Here is a 16,916-nt window from a genome sequence, read left to right as displayed (position 1 = left end):
ATATCACGTAGCACGTAGAATTGGCCGTCGCAAATTCCCAGCCTCATACCCATTATGAGATCTGCATTAGGTCAACATAAATAATGTCGAAATCATCTGCCATGCCCTCTTTGTCCTACCAACACGCACTACCATCGCTCAATCTCTATCAAAATATTCCCAGTGACCATTATTCAAAATGCGCTTCTTCTCTCTTTTCATCACCACCATGGCCTTGGCTGTTTCGAGCGTTTATGCCCTGCCACAGGCTACTGAAGGACCCGTCTGCCTGCGTTTGTGCAGAGATGAGCCACTCACTACTTGCCCATCTGGGTGGGAAACGGCCCAGATTGAATCGGATGGTCGGGTGCGTACAATATCTACTGCAGAATCGCTTTCTGTTATGTGATTGTTTTGGCTGGTCTAATCTAGTAATAGGAATGCTGGACGTGCTGCGAAGCATAAACTGGCCTGTTGAACATTATCGGATCGGTCGGCTATTTGGAGCCCATAGGTTCAAGATAAGAATTGTCATGAACAGTGTGTTATGTGTTGAGAAGCCTCATGCTCGGTGGCTTAACAGTGGTGAATCTATTGCTGTTAGAATTACAATACATTCAATGGACACATCAATTAAGTAGATTTTGTGTGCAGTTGAGCTTGTAGAGTGGTTACAACAATTCACTTTACCGGAGGTGGCCCACACCAAATGAGCTAACGTAACGTAATTGGGACGTGGGGGCCCAAGGGTACAACGCGCCAGGCCAGTCAGTAGGCAATTTACATTTGGAGGGTATTGGGATGGGAAAGGTTCCAAAGCTTAGTTAACCTATCAATGTATTGAAAACGCCGCGAAGGGCTGGACATACACTTCCATGTCCTGGGAGGTATGCAAAAATTGAAGCGAAACTCGTGTACGAGGCTTGTACACTGTCTGGCCAGTCAATAACCGATAACCCCACAGTGAATAAGCATTGGATTATTGAAATTTTAAAAAATTTACGGTACTTAACAGGGGCTTTTCTATGCATCATAGAGATGTAAGATTGGTCTGGTAAATGGGATACATATAGCACTATTGGGCGCCCTGGTGGAGATATCGGCCGCCACTTGGCCAGACATTGTAGATCGATCACGCTCGATAAAAGCCGTCCGATTTATTGAGCCTTGAAATCCAACGGCCCTCGGTGTCGACGCAGAGTCTGAAATGCATACAGTTGAGCTATCAGCCAACCAGGCGTTTCTATAAATTTTAGCGCACAATTTTATTGCACATGTACAATGCCCAGATCCTATCGTCACTTCCCCCATTTTTGTGCGTGGGCTAGCTACGGGCCGGATCGACGCCACTAGTGATTCATTGCGTTGCATAAAGATACATGTGTATGAGCTGCAAGGCCGAGTTATCTGAGCTCGAAGAATTTTATCTAAGTACCAACCTGCTTATCCACTCATGATAATGCGAAAGATAGTACATAAAAGTCTGTTTTTGATTTGATGTAATCCGACGTGGGCCTGTAAGGGCAGGTATTAGGGCTCTCGCCTGCTTGGGGTGGTACACAACCTGCCTTGAGATGAGCGCGCGGATCCAATTAAGCTGGGATTCAATGGTTTGGGGGCTTTTATCTTTTTTCATACATGACAGAAGCTGAAAAAATGAAGTCACCGTAGGTCTAAGGCACTACTGAGGACTTGGTTTAGGCTGTAACCTGGGATTAGTCAGTGCTTTTCATGCCTCATGCCGTAGTTTCATTTCAAACCCCTCTTATCCTTATTTTTCTCCTCTCCTCTACGTTTCTGCTGTCCGATCGGATAGTTTTTCTTGAAGGGCTGCTCCAACATGATTTCCAATCAACCTCAATTGTTGGCCAGCTTCGAGACTACCGGTCTCATTGCCGTGGTCATCCTGTCGGGGGTTTTTTTCTTGTTGACCTCTGGTAACAAGTCTCAGTTGCCTTTGGTAAACGGGAAACGTCCTTTCGAACTTGGAATAGCCAAAGCTCGCCAGCGCTACTTGAAAGATGCGCACAATCTTATCATGAGTGGTCTCTCAAAGGTACTTCTCGTCAGTTAACGACATTGGATTCGAAATGCTAACTCTCTCTGTAGGCTGGAGCCTTCCGAGTAGTCACTGAGAATGGCACAAGAACCATCCTCTCCGCTGATTATGCAGAGGATATTCGCAGTCATCGCTCGCTGACCTTGAGCGGTGCTTTGGTGACTGAGCACCATGTCAATATTCCAGGCTTCGATGCCGTCAAAGTCACCGTCACCTCGGATATCATTCAAGATACTGTTCGAACCAAGCTCACCCAGAATTTGAGTAAGATGTAACCCGTTCCCAGATAATTTCTAGCTCACTAATTCAGCCAGTCAACATCACCGAGCCTATGTCTGGCGAAGCAAATATCGTTTTAAGGGAGCAATGGACTAACAACCCTGGTAAGCATTTCCTATCCAGCCATGAACTTATGAGATTTGCTGATCTCCTTGCTGTCCAGACTGGCATGACATTCACCTAAGGCCCAAGGCTCTTGGTCTAATTGCTCAACTCTCATCTCGGGTATTTCTGGGGGAGAAGATTTGTCGCAACCCCGACTGGCTACGAATTACGGTCAACTACACAATCGACTCCCTGATTGCTGCTGCGCAGCTCAGACTTTGGCCGGAGATTCTGCGTCCCTTGGCGGCGCGCTTCCTCCCAAAATGCCAAAAGATCCGACAAGAGCTCGCAGAAGCCAACAATATTATCAACCCGGTTGTGGAGGAGCGAAAGAGGGATCGAAAAGCAGCCATCGCGGAGGGCAAACCCGAAGAAACATACCACGATGCGATTCAGTGGCTTGGGGAAAACGGCCAAAGTCAGCCTTTTGGTCAGGCTGCAATGCAACTAGCTTTATCTACGGCCGCTATTCATACAACAACTGATCTACTCACCCAGACGATCCTTGACCTTTGTGAACGGGAAGATGTCGTTCATGAACTCCGAAAGGAAATCATCACGGTGCTTGGAGACGGTGGTTGGAATAAGAGTACTATGTACAAACTCAAGTTGATGGACAGTGTCATCAAAGAATCTCAACGAGTCAAGCCTATGGCTATCGGTTGGTGCTTATCTACTCCCTAGAGTTCTCCATACTGACAATAACCACAGCTAAAATGGCCCGCAAAGCGGAAAGTAACGTCAAGCTATCTGATGGAACCGTCATCCCAAAAGGTGACATCATCCTTGTCTCTTGCAGCAAGATGTGGGATCCAAGTATTTACCCAGACCCCGAAACATTCGATCCTTACCGGTTCCTGAAGCTCCGCGAGGGGTCTACGGACATGGAGAGCGTAGCTCAGTTTGTTTCACCTTCTCCCCAGCATATGGGGTTTGGCTTTGGAAAACATGCCTGCCCAGGTCGATTCTTCGCTGCCGCTGAGCTGAAGGTTATTCTGTGTCAAGTCATCATGAAATATGACTTCCGGTTGGCTGAAGGATGCACACCACAGATCTTGAGATCAGGAATGAGATTGTCTGCAGACCCATTAGCGAGAATTTCTGTGAGAAGAAGACAGGAAGAGATTACTCTATAGCGCTTCTTTGTTAAGCTAGTCTATATTATCCCTGGTTCATCATACTCCGAGCAGGGGACAAGACATATTCCACTGAGATTTAAATGCTATCACCTCTACCGACTTTGGACCTCTTTAGCTTTCTATATGGAGAAGATACTTTATCAGAGCCCAATACTATGACTCTCCCTAAATGTTGTTATTTCTATGCCCCGCTTCTAAATTGAAAGATAATGCCTCCGATTGAGCCATCTGCCTAGACTCCGAGGAAGGCTATACCTGTATTTTCATCCTCCAATCTTAGATTTGTGGCCAAGTGAGATGGAGCCATCAATCTTTCCCCGTATGAATAGCAGGGTACACATGAACATCATGTTCGGGAGACCAAGTCTCGCAAGTTGTTACGCTAAGCGACGACAACGATGTAAAGCACTAACCCCTCCTATAAATGTGCTGCTACTGCTCTGTTCTCGTTTGAATATGTGTATTCAATAGCTCCCAAACGGTCGGGACATAAATTGATCTCAACCGCGAATAGGTAGATGATCAAATATAGGGGTGTCATGATACGGATGAGATCCAGGATTAGCAACGTAATGATGACTTGTTCGCATGGTCGCTTGAATTACTAAAACCATGATTTCACATTAACTGCGACATTCCCGAGATTTTGAATGCATTATGCATAACATTCAGCTATTTCCAAAGCGTCGGCCTCACTGCAAATCCTGAGCCCGCTTCCATTCGCGCTCAAGGTTGTCACCAATAGCCTTGTTAGCCTCCTCCTCGAGTTCGCGTTGAGAAATCATGCCCTCACGCTTGGAGATCTTTGACTTAGACTCCTCGCGAGACATTTCCACTGTGATCAATTTTAGTCAGTCATTGAACCACGGCTCATGGATGGGCTGAAACTCACCATGAATGTAAACGGCAGCGCGCTTACCGCTGAACATAGCATGAGGGACGTTGGTGGAGCCATCGCTGTTAGCATCTCCGATAGCGAAGACACCGGTCTCGTTGGTTCGCATAGAACTTGCGACCTTAATTTTGCTGCCGTCCATTTCAAGGCCCATCTGATATGGGAGTGTTGAGGTCTGGTCGGTGGGGTAGTCAACAAGGAAAGCATTCCGCTCCACTGGCTCACCTTCAGTGAAGTGCACACGGAACTTATCATACTGTTTATCCTCGTCATTGTCCCGGTGCGCGCCACCATCCTGAAGACGCTCAAAGGACTGGATAATACGGTTATCGATGGTGACGTTCCAAGCCTCCAGCTGTTTGTCCCAGTCGGGATACTTTGCCGCAGCACGAGCCTCTCCATCAGGTGTCCGTGTACCATTGGTGAATGCGATAATATCGCTGTTCAGGGTGTGGACCTCTAACACTGCACCAAGCACATTGGCGACATCAGCGACAATGCCGAAGGGCTGGTCACGGTGTTCTGAAGAGGTTTATGTTAGCTCCTTAGTCTCGTATATAGCATCCTTGGCACAAGACTTACCATAACCGTCACACCAGGGACACCAAAAGATCCCTTTACCGAATGCCTCACGCATTCCCGGTGTCGGAGGGATCAAGTCGCGCAAGCCCGTACCAAGCACGATCTTGCGTGCGGTGTAGCTCGCGCCGGTCGCGTCAGTGACATTGAAAACTGAAAAATCACCGTCCAGTGGTACAATGGAGGCGACAGTCTCGTTCTTCCAGTGAACGGTGTCGTATTTCGAGATCTGCTCTCGTGCCAGACCTCGGAACGTCGCAGGCGGGGTGCCTAGTTGATGTTAGGTGATCTGGCCGGGGATCAATCAGTTACACACGCCAGTAAACACTTACCGTCATTTCCAATGACATCGTGCATTTCACGGGTTGGGGCGTTCCGATACTGCTGGTTGTCGAATAACAAAGCATTGCGTCGGACCCGAGCGACACCACTGAGAGCACTGAGACCTGCAGGGCCCCCACCAACCACAATGACATCGAAATCTGTCTGGGGCACCGAGACTGCCCCAGCCAATGCCAGTAGCGAGATAAACACTGTCTTGATAGACATTCTGACTGATAGGCCTGGCTTCGTGAGTCTCGTGATAGATAGCGATGGGTAAGTCGGGGCCCTTTATAACTCACGACCGTGCAAGAAGCAGATCAATATTGGATCTATTGACCAATTGCTTAGAATAAGAAAATAGTATGTACCTCTACCAGCCTACGGTAGTGGGGTTGTGATTTCGTATTTAGCTCCCTTGCATTTTTCGTCGCTTGAGGATCAAATCTGCAAGGTCGAGGCTGCTCCCAAAGAGCTTGGTGTAACGAGAAACCGCAGATCACCCCATTGTTCTTGACTGGAGATTGGACGTACAATTACCCCATCCATTATTGGCAGGTTTTTGCCTGGAATGAGGGGAAATATGTCTACTCCCTTTGCTGTAGATTCTTTCGTATTATGTGTCATTGCACGTTGCTACCTGGCGATGCATGCAGTATTTTCATGATGATCTTCGGGAAGCATCTGTGATGGCTGCGAAAAGTTCGATCATCCATGTTCAGACAGACCTCTAGGGGCGCTTTGCCGTATGTATTCCAAAATTGGGTGAACAATATTCTCTTTAACTCTTAACCCATGGTTTTATGCACGTTCCATATTTTGTGCCACCCCTCCTGTGTGGGGCCTCACCAACGTACAGAGGGCCGCTAATTCGGACACGATGCTCTTCGTTATTCTAAGGGCGCGTGGTAGCCAAACGCCGACACTATAATCGGGCGGGGAGTTTCCCATCCGGTTGTGCTTGTAGCAGAGATTTCCAGGGTACCCAAGCATAATTGAGAGAATTGCCACCTGACTATCTCGATTGCACCCACATTGCGCTGTCTCGCAGCGGCGGATACAGCTTAATTCTATCAACCTGGCCGCTTCGCCAAGCGTGGGCCTGCACCAAAATTGGAGCCATTCCTTTCTGAAGGCCGAGGTAGTTTTCCAAACTTCTAGGCTGAGTAGTGGTACTCCTATCCACGTCGCCATAGAACTACTTACATAGATGTTCTAGGTAGCGGTAGAAACCTGTGTCCAGCCACGCTGAAGGCTCCATGGAGTTGATTTAGTGTTTATCGGGCAGATCCCTTTTAGGCGGCGTAAGTTGTAACTTTTGCCTGTAGTTACCTACCAGATGAGGATTTGATCTAGTAATTCTTTCAAACCACCATCATCCTTCCTACATCGCCCCTGTGTATTTGATCTTGGGACAATTTCTTCACTATATCCTTGGAGAAGATAGAGCCTAGACTAGATCTAGATAGTGGTTCGTGAGGGTCTCGATATATATTTCCGGTGGGTCAACTTGACTAAGGCAGTCCCGAAGATATCGATAAACACAATTGGAGAGCATGGTGGAAGGAGAAGGATTTACCACAACAGCAGCAATTTAGAAGTCGGAGGAGCCCTAATATAGCAAAAACCATAAAAGCAATGCATAGTCCCCAAAAGTTCCGTCGAAACAAACAAAAACCACCAAAAACATACAACAGCCAGGATTCGCATGTGGTCACCCACCATACTACTAACTGGCCGGCGTGTGGCTTAAGTACGGCTGAGCGGACGGGAAGCCCTGTTCTCCACACCCTATGGTCGTATGTGCTTATCTCGACACACAAACAAAATATATGCCTTAAGAAGGTCGGATCCAACCTTATCAGGCTCGGGCGGTAGCTTAGGATCCACTGGACCGGCAAAAAAGAGTCGTAGAAGATGTTCAGGAGATCATTGTTGTCGAGAACAACGGCGAGCTGGGGATTCATAGCCGTAGTAGGGCCTGGCCACGCAGGTGGAATTGGGCCGGGATCTGTTACTTCACCACCCATCCGAGCATTATGGTGTGTTTCTTTTGGTAAACCATCGACCTTCTCTGTGTCCTGCTTACCGTGTAATTTTTGTTTACCAGAGCGTGGGCTCTTCTTTTTCTTCTTCTCGTTCTTCTTCCTCTTCTCAGGGCTAGCAGCATGGCTAGTGACACTTGCCTTGGGCAATTGGAAAGCCTGGCCGACAGTATAATCGACCTGTTGTTCGGTTGCAACATGAAGCTGGACCATTTTGAGAACTGAAAGGTGCATACCATGGCTGCAACCCGACCGGATGACAGATATTTGGGGGCATAGACGGAATTTGAAAAATATGACGGACCTGACAGAATCACTATGATGGTTTGAGTGTGCTTGTAGTGATTTCTTCATCGATAATCACATTATGACTTGTACCTTCACCGCCGCATGACGGCTGAAGCATCAAGATGTCAATGCCACGCCATGCTCCTAGGGCGCAGGCACGCCAATTGTCTCTTGCGACGGTCGGGCCTAATAATACTCCCGTATAGTTAACGATGTCGGGCAAATGGGATCATCATCACCGGGCTCAGCTCCAAGGGTCAATGCGGTGGTCGCGCTACGGAGGATAAGAATCACCCGCTCTCCCATATGGGCAGGCGATAGCAGGTCCGTCATAGTCTAATTCGAGGGGGCTTATACAGCTGCCTCCCAAGGCTTAGGCCCAACCAGCTTCTGATTGCGCCTTTAACGCGCCCATTCGCGCAACGATAAAGTGGTGCCGTCGATACCCAGATTTAGTACATGCCGGAATTTACTTGGCGACAGGAGGTTCTTCTTGCACCGTGTCCTGAAGGGAGAAATCCTCAGGGGAGTTATGGAATCAAGGCCATCGGAGACCCGATAGGCGGGCAGATCCATCTGATCTATGCTTATCGTATCTGGCCCACCAAAACGTTTGCCCATATGGATCTCGGAGCACGCTTCCCCAAGTGGAGCACCATCGCATCGACTGCGATAATCAGAATGGCATCCCGGGCTACGTGTCTAATCCGCTCTTCGACGTGGGCGACTTTGACGTCGGATTCGATGCAGCGGGCCAGCTGGTTGTCACCTGCACTCTGTCACAGCCTTTACCTTCGGTTTTCCTGGAATTGCCATCTAGGAACTTTCTCTAGTATCCTACGACGAACGTGCTCACCTAGATCTCCTTGGATGAAACCGAGACTTTTGGTGACCGTAACTACGACAGTGTCAGATTCGGCCCTTACCCTTCTCCTCCCAACAGCATGGCGCCACACTACGGCGTTATCTTCCGCGAGGTTGGCGGTACAGCCCAGGACAGCAATCGACGCAGGCTAGTTGATACTCTCAGTGATCAATGTGAATACATAACCATGGCACCCCCCACAGGGCTCTTCAGGTCTCCTTCGTGGTGGTTCCTGGCCGATCCGTCTACTGCTCCCTTAGGATGGGTTCAGGATGACGTCTCCGCCTATTTACCTGCAACAACAGCTCCGGGCAGGGTAACACTGTGGATAACTTGCGGCCGATCTTCACTGATCTGCCTGCTGTGCGCCATCCTCTCCAGATCAGTGGCATGGCGACCTTGCCTGATGTAAGTGACGTTGACAATACGAACAACATTCTCGACGTCCACGTCTTCGCCATTTTTCAATGCCCGGACAACACGTGTGAGTTGTGGCACACGCGTAGTGTACCCGGCGGAGCTGTTCAAGTATCGGACGGTGTTATTGAGTAGGTCTCTACCCATCACATCCATCTCGTAGCGGAGATTAACCGCGGCGTATTTTGCAGTGTACCTGTCAGCAGCTGGAGCGACTCCGCACTAATCTCAAAGGACATTTACTGCGTTGCAGACGGTCTCACCGGATCGCTGGACTTTCCCTACTTCACAAGCCTGCTCATCGGCAAGGAACCTGGTGCTTCGTAGTCAGCCGCAACCGATATGTCCACAAGTTCTAAAGGGTACGGTTGTTCCTTCGAGCCGCAACCGGCTCACTTTCAGACAAACCAAGAACCATCGGCTTATATCAACTATGTGACAGCTACGGAGTACTTGGAGATAGGCCAATCAATGCAACGGAATCAAAAGGGGAGAAATTGAGTATATGATTGATTGATTGAAGAACATAAAATGAGGGCGCTCATGGGGGTTGAAATACCCATGAACTTACAGTGTAACGGAGGTCCACGCATGTTGAATATCCTGGTGCCTAATGACAACATAAATGACTGAGATTCGCCATATAAAAGTGTTGCACCATCTAGAAAACAATTGACGTGATGTTCATCCTTGTTTTGGTACGAGTAGCAACCTATTGGGGTTGACAGCTTACTATGTGAATCTCGCAGGAGTCTGAGTCGACGAACTGGGTGATGGATGAAGTTCAGGGTCAGCTGGTCGGTGTACTCCGAAAGGGCAGTCGGAGAATATATACTACGTCGACATTACGGCTCTGGACGACAACGGATCGCCTCTGACGGGTATCTTGACCACGATTGGAGCTGATTCGCCAATGGTCATCACTTGCGCCGGTGTCCCCCGTTCCATCGATACGAATCAGATATTCAACGTCCCGTTCAAGGTCGCCGGTAAACTTGTCGTTAGTCTTCCAGCAAAAGACAGATTGGTCCCGTCTTCGTTCTGGTAGGTGACAAATAAGAACCGCTTCCCCAGGTATTAACTCCGTTCTCGGCAGGATCTGGGCAGAAGCCATGGAACCCGGAGGCAAAGTCGACATCCAGCCTGGGCCCAATGACCTCCACGGCTCGTTTGCCAATCTGGGTGTTGGATCCAACCCACCGCTGTGTAGCGTCAAGACGCACAAGATGGATCTGGTCGTACTGACAACTGTCCCGGACGAGGTTGTTAGCACGGCACAGTCGGCCCTGCAGCAGCTCTCCAAGGTGATCACGGGCGACAGCGCCAGAGAGCCGTCTTACAGGCTCCACCTGACTCGGTCAACGTCGCTGTACGTGGCCAAGACGCGCATTGCTGGCGTCCGAGGCTCTCATCTCCACCGGCTGAAGCCCTTTCCGGGACTTTTATTTTCCATCCGGTTCTTGCCTCAGCCCGAATTCGTTGTGCTGACGAAGGAGTAAGCGGCTGCGTGTCGGGCCCAGATCAGGGCGGGTGTTTTGTCTCACGGTTTATTCGATGAAAAATACGCGATTTCTTTTCAGGCGTGGCCGAGGCAGTCGTCTCCAGGTAGAGGTCGTGTGGAGGAGGTGAACAACCCATACCAGGCCACGATTAGCTTTGTAGAGGATGCAATCAACAAAGCCTTGGATGTCGTCTTGGAATTTGCGAGCGAGGTAGGTATTGACACAGGGGCCGTTAGCAATTACAATGAGGGAATTAAAGGCCATTAGTCAACTTACGATGTGCTTCAGGCTGCCTCTGTTGTTATCATGGTCTTCGATTGGGTCGAAACCACCTTCGAAACACTCTATTACTGGCTAGTGTTCATCTTCGACTTCAAATCCTTCGGGGCTACGGCTTCTGCCTTCGAAGCGTATTTACCTGCGCCGCTGCCAATCTTGAGGTGAGTTTTCTTGACACAGCTCTTTTCTTGGGTACCAAAGCGCTGGCGAGAACCGCTATATGGCACTGCTGAGAAACCCCATATCGCTGGCACTGCACAACTGATTCATTGGGTTCAGATCTTCATCGATAACACGGTCAAAGTCGTCACAGACAAAGTGTACAAGCAGGTGCGCGGCGAGATTGACGGCTTCTTTGACGCCCTTGCCAAGCAAGTGGGCACGCAGACTGTCAAGGACTACTCACCTCCAGTCCCACTCCCACCGACAAATGACTCGAGAGTGCTCCGATTTGCGGGGCCTAACCTCAACCCAACCTTAGGTGGAATACCGGACAATATGAGCATTATGCCTTCTAGGGCCCCTCTCGATGCCGGGGTGATTGTGTTCGAAAATGGGATGACAAAAATCGAGACTGCCATACAGAACGCCTTCTCCAGCATGGAATTCCAAAGTGCTTGGGATTCTATGGTGAATTTAGTGGAGAGCATGGTCGGTCTCGATGTGTTGAATGGAACTCCCGTCGCGGAGCCCCTGTAGGTCTTCAAGTCCTTCGCCAAAATCATGTTGGACCTGGTTCACGCCGTACTCGACTCGTTTCTTGATATGTTCCGCTTCGCTGCCCAGCCACTAAATCAAGTATTTTGACTCTGCGGTCGACAATCCGGCGATTCAATTGCTGTACGAAATGGTCACTGGAGGCGGCTCTTTGCCCCGGAGTTCGCTCTGTGCTCTCGTCATCGCGATCCCTCACGCCATTCTCTACAAGCTCATTACTGGTCAGGCACTTTATGGCTCTCAGTCAGATGATAGAAGCCAGAGTTCATCGCACGACGGTAAGGGTTCCATGCGGAGGCAATTGGATCTAATTCAGAGAGTCGAGAACTTTGCAGCCTCAGGCAGATCATCACTAGGGGAGTTCGTGTAAGGATCCTCGTTTCACATCACTTCAGACCCCTCGATGAGACTTCTACGAAGGAGTCATTGCTAACGTCCAGAAAATCAACCCAATCACGGAGTCTAGTCGCCTGGTCATTTATCCGTTGGAAGGGATGACTGATGAGAATGCCTGTAACATTGCCACTGACATCATGGTCATTCTGCAGGTCCTGAGCTCGGTCACTGAGACGGTCGGCACGAAACTTCTCAACAAATTAGGGAAAGGGCAACACGTGAGAAACTTCCCAGAGACTCTGAGCTTCATCAATTCTATATTCGGGATCGTGGGCACCATCTCCTCCGGTGTCACGTTCGGCTCCTAGACGAGCCATACCGACGCCGATATCCAGACCCTGATTGGCAATGTCTTTACCTGTGTCAATACCCTCATGGATCTGGCGGACAGGAAGATTAAGACGCCCGTCCAATGGGCTGGGGTGCTCCTCGTTAGGACACTCATGTGCTGGTCGGCTGGCGGGCTGTATATCGCAGCTTCTCGGCAGCGGTCGGATGATGAGATGGTACACAAAATAGCATCGAATGCGAAGGAACAAGACCACCACAAGATGGACGGTCATGGAGAAAGGAAGGAAATTGACCCGTGATTCTCTAATCAGTGTTTCTGCTCTCTCATCGGTTTGAGGAACAGTAATAAGACGCGCTACCAACTGTGTAATGGGAATCGTCCTTACTCCATTCCAGTATTTCTTCCTATTCCCCTTTTAATCATCTATCTTTCTGCACGTTCCGTTCTTCGGCTTGGATATTCTTAGGGGTTTATCGTTCTCACAATCCATCAAACTGGAGAAAGTGCCGTCCGTAAGGTTACAGATTTCAGGCGACAACGGAACTACCCGGCGAGTCAATACAATCCTGACCTCCATTTTGACAGGAACTAATTCTAGCCAATCTGCTTGTCATGATACCGTGGGGTCATCTCACTTCAGTTTTAAAGCACTCGAGATCCGCGGGAAGATTTCCAAGGCATTGTCGTATTTGATCAAGGTCATCTCCTCGTCCGTGAAATTGCCATTCTTCTGGATACCTGTCAGGCCTGGCACAGCCTGTGCCAGTGGTACGTAGGGATCTGCCTCCGTTAGTATACCCTTTGTATGCGTAATTAGATATAAATAGCGCAAGGGCGGGCCTTACAGTCAATCCCAGTCACGAGCTTTCCCGCACCAATAAAACTCTTCAAAGCAGTAAGCTGAATCGCAGATGTCGCGCTAGCAAGATCAAAGTAATATCCAGCGAGTTGAGCCATCGTTTCGGCGAAAGGAATCCCACCCGCGTAGGAAAGAGTCGCAACGCCAGCGATACGACTGGCCAGATAGGGCATAGCGCCACCACCGTGAGCGAAGATCATTTTGAGGTCAGGATATTTGGCACGCTGACCAGTCAACAACAAATTCTCCATAGCCCGCACGGTATCGAAAGGATACTCTGTCATCGGAATGGGGTGACTTAAGGCGACAGATCTGCAACTTGGAGAGGCTGGATGAACAAATACGCTGGCATTATGGGTACTGAGGGCCGAGAAAATAGGGTCCAAAGTGGGATCACCCAAGTACGTGCCATTAGCATTAGTGTACAAGCCCACACCAACAAATTTGAGGGAATCAATGCAAAACTAGAAGTCAAACCAAGTTAGATGATTTGGAAGGGCTCATGAAAGGTACCATGGAACAAACGTACTCGAAGCTCTTCCACTGCTTCATTGACATAAGGAAGTGGGAGAAGACAAAGGGCCCCAAGCCGAGTCGGGTAAGTTTGAGTGAATTCTTGAAGTAAGAGGTTGATACTGCGAGCTAAAGATTTGGCCTTCTTGGCATCTTTAATAAAGGAAACACCTGGCGCAGTGATACTGAGGGTTGAGTAATTGACCCCAAGGCTGTCCATAGCACTAATGTGCGAGCTCAAACTCCACTCAGGAACAGGGGCACCGTCATTGTACAAAGTACCATTCTTGACTGGGAAGCCTGCGGAGATCATTGCTTGTGTCCAAATGGCTGGAATAGCATGAGAATGAACATCAATGCGATAGTTTGGCCAAAGGGAGTTAGTTGCAAGGCTGTTGACCAGACATGCCGGGAAAACCCCCAATATTAATGTTCTTAAGAGAGACAGCATGACGATTATGCAAAAATTATATGGAAGTATCCAAGAAGTGTAGTGCGCTATGACACCAGGTCAGAACCCTGACAGATGATTATTGACTCGGGGAAAAGATTACAGAAACGAAAGAGGACATGGAATAAAATATACATTATATATATGTGAAAATCGCCAAATTGGCAGTGGAAAGTGGAAGAGGGGAAACGGGAACTAGTGTGAGACTAAGGAAGACCGAGGTTGGAAGATCCGACGCAGGCCCAAATCATTGCCTTCAAATACAGCCCGTAAGACCTAGAATTGCCAGCGTGGGTCTGTCTAATTACTCTGCGCCGGCAGGAACAGCTTGCCTCCGACGGATGGATACAACCAGGCCCCTCAAAGTGTAGCGGCGGATAGGCGAATTGTAATGGCCAGGTGTTTCTCGGCTGGTGTTTGATTAGAGTAAATCACCTTTTATTTAAACTTTGTTCAGTTTGAACTCTTGATAATACGAAGGATTTAGGCTAGTTATCCGAATTCTTCGGCTTATACTGCGTATAACACATAACCAACTCGGGTGCCGGGGCTGTCCCAATTAGGTATGTGTATGTCAACCACAATCTTCCGCTTGTAGCGACTAAACCAGGTTTAGCTAGCGCCCTTCGCTACATAGCTTAAGTGCGGCTGAGCGGACGGGAAGCCCTGCTCTCCACACTCGATGGTCGTATGTTGTAGAGAAAGGAAAAACAGATCATAAGCTCAATTCTGGTTTCACCGACGCGTAGTTTCATTTCAATGCAGGACGTTGAAAACTTGGTTCCTTTGCCAAATTTCCTCCGAATTCGGTGCTTTCTACCATTGCATATGACAGCCTTCAATATTTTTCCCGTTCAGGATTGTTCTGCCATAGTATTTCTTTGTTTTCTTTCTAGGCAGATTTTTCCATTGCGTTCTTACAAGTCAACTTCGAGTCCAGCAAGCAAAAATCGTCCTAAAAGAACACAGCCAGCAGTTCAGGAACTTATTAAATAGCTCAGCGCCCCAATTCATGACTTGCGATCTTCGGTTCTTTTGTCTTTTCATCTGACTTGAAAGTGCTCCTCTTATGTTTCTGATTTTCCTGGGCAAGAATCGCTTGCACAATTTGGAGACCACTTATCAACGCTGTAATCAAGGCTGCAATCCACACTGCCAGAAATTGTGAGGTCTGCCACAGAATTGAGAGTGATTCCTGTATATCGTCCATGCTTCCTTCTTCGTTCGATTCGTTTTGCGTAGGCAGCTCTCGAGACGAATTTGAGGAGGTCTCTACAACAACGTGTTGTGCAACTTCGCTCTGAATATGCTTTTCGCCTCTTCTCCCACTAGAGTTGAGCTAGATTTACTTGAAAAAAGGACCGATGAAGAATGCTCCGTAGATATTGAAATATTGGAATTGGGTTTTGTGGCTGACGGCAAGTTTGGCGGAGACTGGTCGTTGTGTCGCCCTACGAGGGCTGAAAATTCGGGCGGGAGATAAGAAGTAGTGTGCGTTTGGCAGGATTCTTCAGCTTCATCCATGGCGTCTTTTTGATTTGTATTCTCTGTCAAGCATTCACGTCAGTTCTCGGTTCATTGAGGAGCAGGACATGAGGAGCCCACCAGGAATAGGGTGAGATCCCTTGCCAACTTGGCGAAGTTGGCATCAATACTATTTCTCGTAGAAGTTTGTATCGCGGCCCTTGCACATGTTTTCCGGTTTCGTGGTGGGCTGACAAGCTTTTGCTTCAATCTGTCATGCCACCGCTGTAGTCTGGCCTCAATTTTCACATCAAGATAAAAAGGCTTCGATTGGTGAGTGAATGCGACAGCCGAGTGAACAATATTTTGTTGTAAAGCCTGTTTTTCAAGTTCGTTTTCCTGCAAATGCCAGACAACTCGTCGATACCGACGATTTCGTGAATTGTTGCCGACAGAGTAATCCGTCGCAAATCGCGAACCTTCGAACTGCCAGCGCGACGCATAGCTGGTTACTGACGATCGAGCAAATTTTGTTCCTTGAAACGTGGCACCGGCGACGCCAACTGTGGGGTTGGCCTCCAATGTCGTAGACAATAGACGCTCTCGTTTTTCTGCTGTCAAGGTCTGGGGGCCGAAAAACTCGGTGACTTCGAGATCGGAAGTTTCTTGCGAAAGCTCAGGACTTGGAACTTTGGGATCGGGAATTCGTGGAAATCCATGGTGACAGTAGCGTGTGAGAGCTTGCATTTCGCAGGCTGATGGAAAGTGAGATCCAAGTACATGATACCGCCATCTTTGTCATTCAGGCTCCCCGAGCGTGTTTTAGACAATAAGAAACAGCAGTCGACACGCATTTTGAGGTCACCGAGACTCCCGCTGGATTGTGTCTCGGAGAATTCAACTTATTTGCCCTTGAACTGCGTCGCGGGGGGCGAGGAACGATCGAAAACCATCGAAATGTACGTATGAGAGGTTCGAAAGACGGGGCGGGGGAGATATGGTATTGCTGGTGCCTTATGGAGGCTCTTTGAGTACTCCGATCGCACTTGTCAGTTGCCGGACCAAGCCCCTCTTGCTTAAATTAATCATCTGCTCCAATCATGTTGCTCGCTTGGAGATGTCTCCGTTGGCGCGCCCGCTTACGCGCCCCGGGCACGTCAGGCCAATAGCAAATCTTCACTATTGCTGCAATGGACAGCCCTCCAAACACAGCTTGCTGGTTTAGTACGAACATAAGGGGGTTGGTTACCCCTCAACCTGTCTCTCCGCCCAATATATTCACATACATCCCCTCATTAACAATGGTTATCAACATATCGATAGATCCAGGTAACCAGGAGAGCCTATGATCACTGTGACGGACTCAACAAAATTACCAAAATCGCCGAAGCGACCGCACTCATCCAAGTCTTCTGGTGTGAGATCTCACACAACGAAGGAAACTGATGAACCCTCCTTTGAGGACGAATGGG

General features: G+C 48.7%; 8 protein-coding genes across 8 annotated transcripts; 3 read left to right on the top strand and 5 right to left on the bottom strand.

Moving 5' to 3' along the window:
* Window positions 1-208: 208 nt before the first annotated feature.
* Window positions 209-388, top strand: N7473_006600 (uncharacterized protein; the record flags this gene model as incomplete). The annotated part of the gene is made up of 1 exon (XM_057152540.1): window positions 209-388. One exon carries the CDS (start codon window positions 209-211, stop codon window positions 386-388), a length of 180 nt encoding a protein of 59 aa, XP_057006878.1.
* A 1,397-nt stretch (window positions 389-1,785) lies between these two features.
* On the top strand, window positions 1,786-3,558 carry N7473_006599 (cytochrome P450; the record flags this gene model as incomplete). Its single annotated transcript, XM_057152539.1, has 5 exons — window positions 1,786-2,035; window positions 2,089-2,302; window positions 2,353-2,421; window positions 2,481-3,083; window positions 3,134-3,558. The coding sequence occupies exons 1-5, from the start codon at window positions 1,820-1,822 to the stop codon at window positions 3,556-3,558; spliced, it is 1,527 nt and encodes a 508-aa protein (XP_057006877.1). The 5' UTR covers window positions 1,786-1,819.
* A 695-nt stretch (window positions 3,559-4,253) lies between these two features.
* N7473_006598 (NAD(P)/FAD-dependent oxidoreductase) lies at window positions 4,254-5,584 on the bottom strand (the record flags this gene model as incomplete). Its single annotated transcript, XM_057152538.1, has 4 exons — window positions 4,254-4,396; window positions 4,454-4,978; window positions 5,039-5,305; window positions 5,368-5,584. The coding sequence occupies 4 exons, from the start codon at window positions 5,582-5,584 to the stop codon at window positions 4,254-4,256; spliced, it is 1,152 nt and encodes a 383-aa protein (XP_057006876.1).
* A 1,651-nt stretch (window positions 5,585-7,235) lies between these two features.
* On the bottom strand, window positions 7,236-7,614 carry N7473_006597 (uncharacterized protein; the record flags this gene model as incomplete). Its single annotated transcript, XM_057152537.1, has 2 exons — window positions 7,236-7,245; window positions 7,346-7,614. The coding sequence occupies 2 exons, from the start codon at window positions 7,612-7,614 to the stop codon at window positions 7,236-7,238; spliced, it is 279 nt and encodes a 92-aa protein (XP_057006875.1).
* Window positions 7,615-8,839: 1,225 nt separating this feature from the next.
* N7473_006596 (uncharacterized protein) lies at window positions 8,840-9,127 on the bottom strand (the record flags this gene model as incomplete). Its single annotated transcript, XM_057152536.1, has 1 exon — window positions 8,840-9,127. One exon carries the CDS (start codon window positions 9,125-9,127, stop codon window positions 8,840-8,842), a length of 288 nt encoding a protein of 95 aa, XP_057006874.1.
* Window positions 9,128-10,083: 956 nt separating this feature from the next.
* Window positions 10,084-11,451, top strand: N7473_006595 (uncharacterized protein; the record flags this gene model as incomplete). The annotated part of the gene is made up of 3 exons (XM_057152535.1): window positions 10,084-10,466; window positions 10,581-10,683; window positions 10,954-11,451. The coding sequence occupies 3 exons, from the start codon at window positions 10,084-10,086 to the stop codon at window positions 11,449-11,451; spliced, it is 984 nt and encodes a 327-aa protein (XP_057006873.1).
* A 1,337-nt stretch (window positions 11,452-12,788) lies between these two features.
* On the bottom strand, window positions 12,789-13,980 carry N7473_006594 (amidohydrolase family protein; the record flags this gene model as incomplete). Its single annotated transcript, XM_057152534.1, has 3 exons — window positions 12,789-12,937; window positions 13,003-13,480; window positions 13,546-13,980. The coding sequence occupies 3 exons, from the start codon at window positions 13,978-13,980 to the stop codon at window positions 12,789-12,791; spliced, it is 1,062 nt and encodes a 353-aa protein (XP_057006872.1).
* Window positions 13,981-15,555: 1,575 nt separating this feature from the next.
* Window positions 15,556-16,191, bottom strand: N7473_006593 (uncharacterized protein; the record flags this gene model as incomplete). Its single annotated transcript, XM_057152533.1, has 1 exon — window positions 15,556-16,191. The coding sequence occupies one exon, from the start codon at window positions 16,189-16,191 to the stop codon at window positions 15,556-15,558; it is 636 nt and encodes a 211-aa protein (XP_057006871.1).
* Between the last annotated feature and the right edge of the window lie 725 nt (window positions 16,192-16,916).

The sequence above is a fragment of the Penicillium subrubescens genome, assembly GCF_028828155.1.
Source record: "Penicillium subrubescens strain IBT 31985 chromosome Unknown utg000005l_segment0_segment0, whole genome shotgun sequence".
NCBI lineage: Eukaryota > Fungi > Ascomycota > Eurotiomycetes > Eurotiales > Aspergillaceae > Penicillium > Penicillium subrubescens.
This window is presented reverse-complemented; position numbering and strand designations above follow the sequence as displayed.